General features: G+C 48.2%; 2 protein-coding genes across 2 annotated transcripts; one reads left to right on the top strand and one right to left on the bottom strand.

Moving 5' to 3' along the window:
- The first annotated feature begins 764 nt into the window (after window positions 1-764).
- LOC125543711 (transglutaminase family protein) lies at window positions 765-7,348 on the top strand. The gene is made up of 7 exons (XM_048707167.2): window positions 765-1,364; window positions 1,574-1,627; window positions 1,731-1,940; window positions 6,194-6,333; window positions 6,431-6,528; window positions 6,858-6,982; window positions 7,064-7,348. Exons 1-7 carry the CDS (start codon window positions 855-857, stop codon window positions 7,214-7,216), a joined length of 1,290 nt encoding a protein of 429 aa, XP_048563124.1. The 5' UTR covers window positions 765-854; the 3' UTR covers window positions 7,217-7,348.
- A 182-nt stretch (window positions 7,349-7,530) lies between these two features.
- LOC125543702 (early nodulin-like protein 7) lies at window positions 7,531-8,727 on the bottom strand. Its single transcript, XM_048707160.2, has 2 exons — window positions 8,251-8,727; window positions 7,531-8,101 (listed from the first exon to the last, which is right to left on the bottom strand). Exons 1-2 carry the CDS (start codon window positions 8,465-8,467, stop codon window positions 7,704-7,706), a joined length of 615 nt encoding a protein of 204 aa, XP_048563117.1. The 5' UTR covers window positions 8,468-8,727; the 3' UTR covers window positions 7,531-7,703.
- Window positions 8,728-9,067: the final 340 nt, after the last annotated feature.

The raw sequence follows: 9,067 nt of genomic DNA on the forward strand, positions 1-9,067 counted from the left end.
GTTCATGGCCGCCCTAACCCACCACCACAATGGATTGAAGGCGCGGACGCGGTGGGGCAGACGGCGCAGGCGGCGTAGGTCTGATGGGCGAGGAGGTGCGAGGCGGGGCCGGCGATGCAGGCCTTGAATGCCCGGAGGAGACCACATCGGCGAACGATGGGGCCGGGGATCCGAGGGCGGAATCCACGTCCGAGAAGGCGACCCTCTCCAAGGAGGCGGGGCTGCGAGGGGACATGGCAGGCGGCAGCGAGACAAGGCCGGTGGAGACCTCAGCCGGGTGGCGGAGGCACGGCCGCGCCGTCGGCACAGGGGCCGGCAACGCCGAGGGGTGGGGGGAGAGCACGCTCCGCAAAGATGTGCTGTATCATTTTTATTGTAATGTCTTTTTTATTTAAATTTAAGTTCATAATGCAGACAAACATTTGAAATGCGGCGGTTGGTTGAGCGCATAATGGATAAGTGACCGCAAACGGACGGTTGTATCCGTTTTACCGATGCAAACGGACAGAAACCGAACAAAATTCATATCATTTGCGGTCGTGCGTTGGAGTTGGCTTTGTAGTAATTTTGTATTTGCGCTTTGCCTCATAAGCCTTTGGTATTATATGTTGCTGCGTTTTAGGGAGGCTGTCATATAGCGACTGTGCTAGAGCTGCTCTAAACCATTCTTTTTAAGTTCGCGTTTTTTCACATCCAAATTTGGCCATTTCTCCGTAAAATTGGATTCTGAAATTGCAAATTGTGGTGGATTACCCGGCCGAGAGAAGCAGGTGAAAGGCCGAGATATTTCTTTCCTGTAGTCGTCGCCTCACGCTGCCCCTGAGTAGCTCCCGTAGTTCGCCGCCCCGTGCGCCATGAGTTGCGCGGCGGTGTGTGCTCCCCCCTCCGGTCTCGGCCGTCACCACGGCTTCCCCTCCTCCCCCTCGACTGTATGCAGGCGACGGGGGAGAGCCTCCTACACTATCCGGGCCTGTGCCAACTCCGGCGACGCGGATGACAGCGGCGGAGGTCTCCTACCTCGGATGGTGCTGCACGACTCGCTCGAGGCCGCGGGGGTCGTCACTGATCACGCTAGGGCGGCGAGGGAGGGGTTCGCGACGCAGATTGGGAGGCTCACGAGGCTCAACGCGGAGACCAGCATCGCCATCAGCCGCGGCGCCGATCTCGCGCGGGCCGCGCTCTGTATCGCGGCCGAGGACGACTCGCTCGTCTCCCACTCTTCCGTGCCGCTGCCCGTCGACGCCTTCATTGCTCGCCTTGACGACCTTTCCACCGGGTTCCTCGCCGCGGGATTCCTCCCGCCCTCCGGCGCGCCGCCCGAGGTCTTCTTCGACCACCTCGACCGCTACCTCTACGTCCACAAGGTAATTTGACAGTCAAATTGATGCGATCATGTTACATTTTGGGATAAATCGGCATAAATGCCATGGGCACATTTTGGTATCTATTTGAGACTCTGAATATGCAATTTCAAGCCCTTCATTAAATTATATGCCGAATGGTGTGTTCCATCTATCAGTTGTACCATCAATTGATGTGCTAACATGTTACCACGTTGCAATTTTTCATTCAGGGCTTTCGAAGAACAAACGTAGCATCAGATGCTCGGGCTATGTATCTTCACTCGGTATGATTGACCCCGTCTTCTCCGCTTTGTATGTAATCTCACGTGATTGCCATGTGTGTGGTCTATCCATTCTAATGTTGTTTTTGTTGTCTACAATTGACAGACTTTGACATGCCGATCAGGATCAGCTCTAATGCTTTCGTTGATATATTCGGAGATGCTAAAGACACTACGGTTATATGGCTTACTAGACTTCGATGAGGAGATCTCCTTTCCACATGATCTTGATGGCTGCCCTAGGGGCTATGACAAACGAAGAAGCAAGTTTTGTGATGAACCAAATATTATGACAGCAAAGTCACTTTTGGTTGAGGTGAGCTTATTTTGATCTTCATTCCAGATGTTTCATTTTCAAACGTCATTAGTCTGCTAAATAGCTGTGGAAGTATCGGGCAAGAATATCTTTGAGCATTTTCTAAATACTCATTTAATGTTTTTGGGGAAGTATCCTGCAATTGAGAAATCTTAACTCGCTCTGGTTTGCTGAATGGAGATATTTTCATCAGCTTCTGCACTAGCAGCAAAATTGCTACCATATTGGTTTCAGGTTTCAGAATGAGACTTGAGTTCAATCCCTTCTTGGCAACTTTTATATGCAAATACTGTCAATGGTGTTTCGTAACTTTAGACAATTCATTCTCACGACATTCCGGACTAGCCTAAACTTATTATTGGGTTCTGTTCCATACTTATCCGTATACAAATCTTCTGTTCAGAAAATAAACTAGAGTTTGGCAGGCCTTTTCAGTTTTCACCACTTATTGCTTTCTTAGCTTCATACACATTATAAAATACAACTGTAAGTAATTTACTAGTAAGTGTGCCCGTGCGTTGCAACGGGAAACAGATCCTCGCACACCCCAAGTGGCTCATCCTTTATGCCACTTCTCTTCACCACCATCGCCAATGGTGTCATGTTGTCCACCTATTCGATGAATGTGATCAATCGCATCCTGCATTGACTTGTTGTTTCGTGAACTTGTAATCCTTTTTTTGTTGCCGACCCATCTGTACATGCAAACATACATGAGAATTTTCATTCTATTATCCTATATATATTTAATAAACATTTTACAACTATATAGTAATCAAACATAATAAATTGTATGCATTTTTAGTTTTAGCTTTTTATATTATTACTTCAAACATTTTACAACTAATCACATTAAAATATCTTGCAAAATATTTCCGCAACAACGTGCGGGGCAGCATCTAGTTACTTGAAATGAGAACATCACCGCCGTTTGACATGTGCCCCCCCCCAGCCCACAAGCCACACACACACACACACACAAACACAACCATGAATGCATAAAGAGTGATATTAAAATTGAGAAAGAAAGAAAAAACATCGCATCGTCTTCAAGTTCCTCCACCTTGGATTCCAATGTCCAGTGACGGAGCCAGGATTCGAGTATAGGGGGGGCCGAGTACATATATTGATCTAATCTCGTTGGTAATTACTCATCGCTGCTACTAAAATTGTCGATCATTGGGGGGGGGGGGGGGGGGGCAGGCCCCTGCTCGTCCCCCCCTGGCTCCGCCCCTGCCAATGTCACCCTGGCGGTGTCAGCGGCATTGATGACATCGAGGGCCTCTTTGAGCTTTCCGGCATGCTCCACTGCCTGGGCTTGGAGGGCCTCCCTATGCTTCTGCTCGAGCTCCTCGATGAGCCGACATAATGAATGAATGGATTATGTCATTCAACACTTTTAGGTGCATAAACGGCGTACCATGGGTGGAGCATAGACAGGCAAAGTTCCGGCGAAGTTAATGAGATGGATGCTTGAGGCGGTGCAATTCGTGCACAAGAACTTGCGATTCGGTTTGGGTTACAATTGAGGGAGACCATTTTATATGTGACTTCCGACTTTCAGAATAAGCAAAGAGTCCGTCAACCGGTAAGACTTGTGTAAAAATAAAAATGTACAAACTGGACTATTGTATCATGAAGGGAGAGTTGGTTGCAAATATATAGGACTATTCTTTACTATTACTGAAGTAACCATAAGATTAAAGATGGCATGCATTACGCAAACCCTCTGCTATATAGCTTAGGTGGGCAGTCCATCGATGAACTTGCTAGTGAATATTATGTATTAGAAACCTTTCAATCAACTTCTACTGGGAACTATGATAATGTCGATGAATGCATGAAGGAAATCATAAGTATACCAACAGTAATCTAGTAAGAAAGGAAATAATCATGACAAATACGATTAAGAAACTGTAATCACTTGTAATATTGATCACCGTCTGCAAAGAGCCAAAGACTGACAACTACAGCCAAATCCAACAAAAAGAATCAATGGAACAATACCAATGGAAACCCTAGGACAGAAAACTACAGGTTTCAGTGAGTCTAGACAATATTAATTGGATAACTAAAAAACAAACATGATACCCTTGAGGGATATTTATGGACGGGAGGAGCAGGGTAACATGTTTTTGGAAAACCTACTAAAACAATGAGACTGAATTAGTGTAAAAACTTGTGAAACCAAATGACAACTTAATGTGAAGAACTGTCTGTCAATTAAAAAGAAAGGGAATGTTATACATCTCTTGTTTCAACTATGCAATAAGGCACACCCCCATGCTTGTCCTAGAAGAGGAACTTCATGTCAGCATATCATGACTAAGAATAATTGTGTGGAACACAAATACTCAAAAATACAGTAAGAAAACATTAGTAGTTTACACTAATAAGTGGCACTCGAGGATAGCAGAGTTTTTCTGGACACTTGTAGCTGCTGCCGGCAACCTTGAGGTGGCCTGACAAAGATCCTAGTCTGCATGCTCTCTACTATTAGGAAATCCATTGGGAAAATCACCAACATATATCAAACAAAAGATGATGAGACTAAGTACATACCAGGAAGCAACGACACCTAGAGAATTAATTGGCACATGAGTACGTATGGGCAGTAATTTTTGGCACCACTGCTGCAAGCAGTGTGGTGCAGGCCATGCTAGGAAAGGAAATAACCTATCAGTTCTCTAGTTGTGTGTAGGAGGAGGCCATCCATACAAATCAGAATTAGGTACGTACTTAAGAAGCACCGCCTATATGTGCTAGGAGGTGCATTAGGAGTCTAGGACTATGATTTGGTGCCGCATCTGCCTAGTGCTATGGCCGTCCTAGGTGTGCAAAACGAAATCTTGGAGGAACTCCGACACCATGTTAGCTGATCGCCTTCCCTCTCTGTATTCCTCAAGTACGCACTTGACGACGGCCACTCGTAGATGCGGGCTCGCGCCACACCGGACGTGCCGCACAATCTCTGCGATCGATCATGATCTCGTTGTCTTCTCCTCCACCCTCTCTTTCCCAATCTCCTTCTGCTCGTTGTCTCCCCCGATCATAACCTCCAGCAGCCAACCGTCCACGACAGCGGCCTGCAAGGCTGCAACACATGCACCGACGACACTGGTCGCAACAATGGTGGCGAGGAGAATGATGCCAGCGCGGAGGTGCCCACCACGGTTAGAGCAGCCCCAACGACGACGACGCGGGGTGGCGAGAAGAATGATGCAGGCGCCCATCACGGTTAGCGACGCGGGGCCGCACCCTACGTGGAGGTAGCCCTACTCTCGTGAGATTGTTCCTGTCGCTGATGTTGCCGTTGCCACCGTAGCTGTGCAGCTTGTTCACGTTGCCGCAGTTGCTTCAACTTCGATCAGCACGGCAGACGGCACCGATGTTGCTCCCGTCTTTGGCAACGATGTCGCTAGGTTTAGGGTTTCTTGCATCAAACCTGGAGACGGATTGAGTCGACATCGTTGGCTCTGTTTTTATTAGCGAGAGTTGTAAGTCAGCGTGGCTAATCGAGATCGAGGATTCCGTAGCTTACACACATGACCTACACGTGAAAAAAAAGTTGGAAACCAACCAAGAAAACCAGAACAGGGGAGGAGTCCCAGCAGTGATGGTATCGTGGCCCAGGCGGAGGCCCTAAACAGAAGCGAACCGATACCAGCCCAACATCACTACGTTCGGAAACAATTGTCACCCGCGAACGAAACGGTTTTAGTACCACCTCGCGTATATGTTTAAATTCAAATTGAAAGCGTAAAATCACAGGAAGAAAGCGTATTGTGATGGTGAACCCGACAAAGTCAATCCGTGCTTTATTATTAGGGAGAGATTTTCCTTAGGGTCTTTTTGTTTCACCCGCTCATGTTTGAGACCCGACAGTTCAGTTACACTTGCAAAGTTATTGCGTATCCCCCAAACCAGGTAACATTACATGGTTTTTACCTGATGATTCTGGATGTTACACCTGATTCGTATACTCAGAACCAGAAATTTAGGTGTCAACTCTTAATTGGGTATTTTTCTGAATAATATCTTAACTGGACTTTGATCTGGAACTGTATCCCAACCCTGAATAGCTTGCTCTGGGAGTTAGATGGTTGCTTATCTCTAAAGATAGTTTGCTTCTCCTAATGTTAGCTATCATGCTTTGGTTTTCTTCTTTTAATGGTGATTTTGTAAGGCTCCAAAAGTTGACATCTGTTGAATGCAATGACATTTGGGCTTACTTTGATTAATCCGTTTTCCAGATTTTACAAACTCTGAAGGGTATGTTTTGGCCGTTCCAGTCTAATCAGTCAAGTAGCTTATTTTTGAATGCTGTTGCTGCAAACCACCATGGCCCTGGTAATGTAGGCGGCAGTCAAGCAAGGTCATGTGGCAATATAAGGTTCGTTTTGTGTATAACCTGGTCAGCAGATAATTGCTATTGTCATCATACATGATACGAATTATGACACTAGAGTGACGTGATTTTATTTTTACAGTGCCATAGAGATGGCTGCTGCTAAATCTGCTCAACATAGGTTGATGCGTGGAGTATGGACTAATGTGCGCTTTGGTGATATGCGTCGTGCTTTGGCAGGTACAACACCTTTCCGTTTAGTATCTTATTAATCTGGAGGTGTATACAAGGACGGCGTGGTGGAACTCATGGATCTTCCGTTAAAATGATTAGAACAAGTCACCTCATTGATAATTCACAGTAGTGCCTTTGATTCTTCTGTTTCTTATTCATGATATATCCAAATTGTCCACACCTGTACATTCCATGTTCCCCATCATCAAGAATTTTGGAAACAGATAGGCCATTGCCTTTCTTTTCTGTATTTACCCTAAGTCCCGTTTTCTCCAAATCTGCATTTTCTAGCGGTCACTGATCAGGTTCATTCATACCATGCATCTTGATGGCAGCTTGCGAGAGACTGATCCTGCTGAATCACAATCCCTGTGAGCTTAGGGACTATGCTGCCCTTCTGTACCACTGTGGCTACTACAAAGATTGCCTGCAGTACTTAACATCGTACCAAATTGCCATGGTATTTATCTTCAAATCTGGCATTCAGCCATTGTAAATACTACACCGCCTCTAAATGCCACTCTACATCTATTCCTTACAGGTTGGACAGCCCCGGACCAATCCACTGGAGATGTTGGAGGACGACGCAGTGAACACTCTCACGGCACGAGTAAACCTAATTTTAGCAGAGGATGGCTGGGACAGCCACAGACCTGCTGCAAGTTACTGGACCAAAAATTCTGAGCCATGGTAGACACTCTTGACCGATCAGTGTATATATTTCACTAACTGAGACATGGATGTGCAACAACTTGTACATATAATTGTACCCTGGACGTTTTCAAGCATTTATGAAATGGGACTAAATCCTGGTGCCGTTCTCACATGTTTGATATGGCACTTTACATTAACTCGTATCAATTTGTAGTCTTTTCAGTTATGTTCACCGAAGAACTTGTACGAGATATGTACCATTGATGTAAACTCAAAAAGTTTACCACGGATCACAGTATCACACTTGCAGAAGATTCAAGGAATACTACTAGTATAGATGTAATCCAAACACAGTCATAGGGATCGAAGAAAGCCAAACAATATTGTCATTACACAGGATAACCAAACTAATTATGATAATAGTACCATATCACGAATCACTAGTACCACCGGATGAACTCTAATAGAGAAGGAATTGATTAAACCTCAATAATAAAACCTGACTATCTAGTAGAAGAGCAAACTGATCACTGAAGCAGCAAGACGAGACCGACACAAAGAGCGGCCATCGCTGCAGCGAGAGCGACGCCGCCGGCAGCAACCGCAGCGGCAGCAGACGACGTGCCCGGTGAAGACCCACCGTGTCCGCCGCCAGACCCAGAGCCGTCTCCGCCTTGGCCTGGCGCATAGGCTGCCGGACCAGGCGCGGGCGCAGGCTCGGCCGGGTGCACCATGACGCGCACGATGAGCCTCTGGCCCTCCTCGCAATGCCCCGGCTCACCGCTGATGAAGCAGAAGAAGCCCGGCCTATCGAGACGCACCGTGGTGCTGCCGTCGGCAAACCTGGAAAGGGGGTCCGTGGCGTTGCAGGCGTCAAACTCCTCGCGGGAGACGAGGAGCACCGAGTCGTTCTCGTACTTGAAGTCTGGAATCAAAACAGGATCAGGTTGCAGGACACACACACGACCTTGTGAGTAATCACACACAACACAAGTACGCTCGCCGTTGGTGACATGGTAAGGGTAATTGTGTGGCAGGAAATGGAAGAAACGATGAGATCGGTGGATGACTCACAGAGCTCGTCGGCGACGTGGAAGCGGTTGTTCATGGCCCACCAGCCATAGCTGGTGTTGGCGTCCGGGACGCGCCACCCGCGCGGGCCACCGACGTGGAACACGTGCCCCTGCGCCGGCGTCGTGAGCGCGGGGATGGCGACGAATGCAAGGACGAAGGCCAGCGCGGGGAGGAGGAGCGCAGGCTTGGAGGAGGAACCGATCATCAGCGCCGCCATGGCCCGCTCGACGACCTCGGATTCGGCGGCCCGGCGGCGGTGCAGCAGGACGCGGAGGAAGGCACGCCCGCGGCCGTAGGCTGCTCTCTCTCTCGTTGCTCCGGCCTGGAATGCAATGGCGTGCGCGGCTGTGTATGTGAAGCGCAGGCGCGTGCTCCAGGCGTGTGGTTTTATAGGGGAAGGCCAAGGGAGGCCGGGTAACTCCCCTTTGATGATGGAGGCTTGACCGCGCTTTGGATTCCGCTCGCTGCTTCGTGGGGGAGGTGGGCGGGCGTGCCACGGACGTGCTTAATGAAGGAGGGGGACGTGGGATGTGAAGGTGAAGAGGCGGTTTAGTTTCCGCTGATTACCTTGGATAGAGCCGCGCGCGCTCTTGATTTGAATTGAAGACGGGGAGGATGTTCAAACGGTTCGGTTGGCTATCGTTTGAATCTTTTCTCCTCGGGCCGGGGAACGTGTCTACGTTTTTCCGTATGTATATTGTGTCTCCCGTAGACGCGTAGCCGGCGTAGGACTCCTACGCCACGAGTGGGTGGTATACCTGGCCATATCAGGCTCCGGGCCGGGCCTAACAAAGCCCATAGCAGAAAACCCAGGCGT

The sequence above is a fragment of the Triticum urartu genome, chromosome 3A (genome assembly GCF_056163025.1).
Source record: "Triticum urartu cultivar PI428250 chromosome 3A, HENAU_Tu73, whole genome shotgun sequence".
Classification (NCBI taxonomy): Eukaryota; Viridiplantae; Streptophyta; class Magnoliopsida; order Poales; family Poaceae; genus Triticum; species Triticum urartu.

Coding starts and splice junctions, on each gene's coding strand:
- LOC125543711 (XM_048707167.2), top strand. CDS start 855: ATGAGTTGCGCGGCGGTGTGTGCTCCCCCCTCCGGTCTCGGCCGTCAC. Junction 1,628..1,730: donor GGGCTATGTATCTTCACTCG/GTATGATTGACC, acceptor TACAATTGACAG/ACTTTGACATGCCGATCAGG. Junction 6,983..7,063: donor CATCGTACCAAATTGCCATG/GTATTTATCTTC, acceptor TATTCCTTACAG/GTTGGACAGCCCCGGACCAA.
- LOC125543702 (XM_048707160.2), bottom strand. CDS start 8,467: ATGGCGGCGCTGATGATCGGTTCCTCCTCCAAGCCTGCGCTCCTCCTC. Junction 8,102..8,250: donor CCACGTCGCCGACGAGCTCT/GTGAGTCATCCA, acceptor TTTTGATTCCAG/ACTTCAAGTACGAGAACGAC.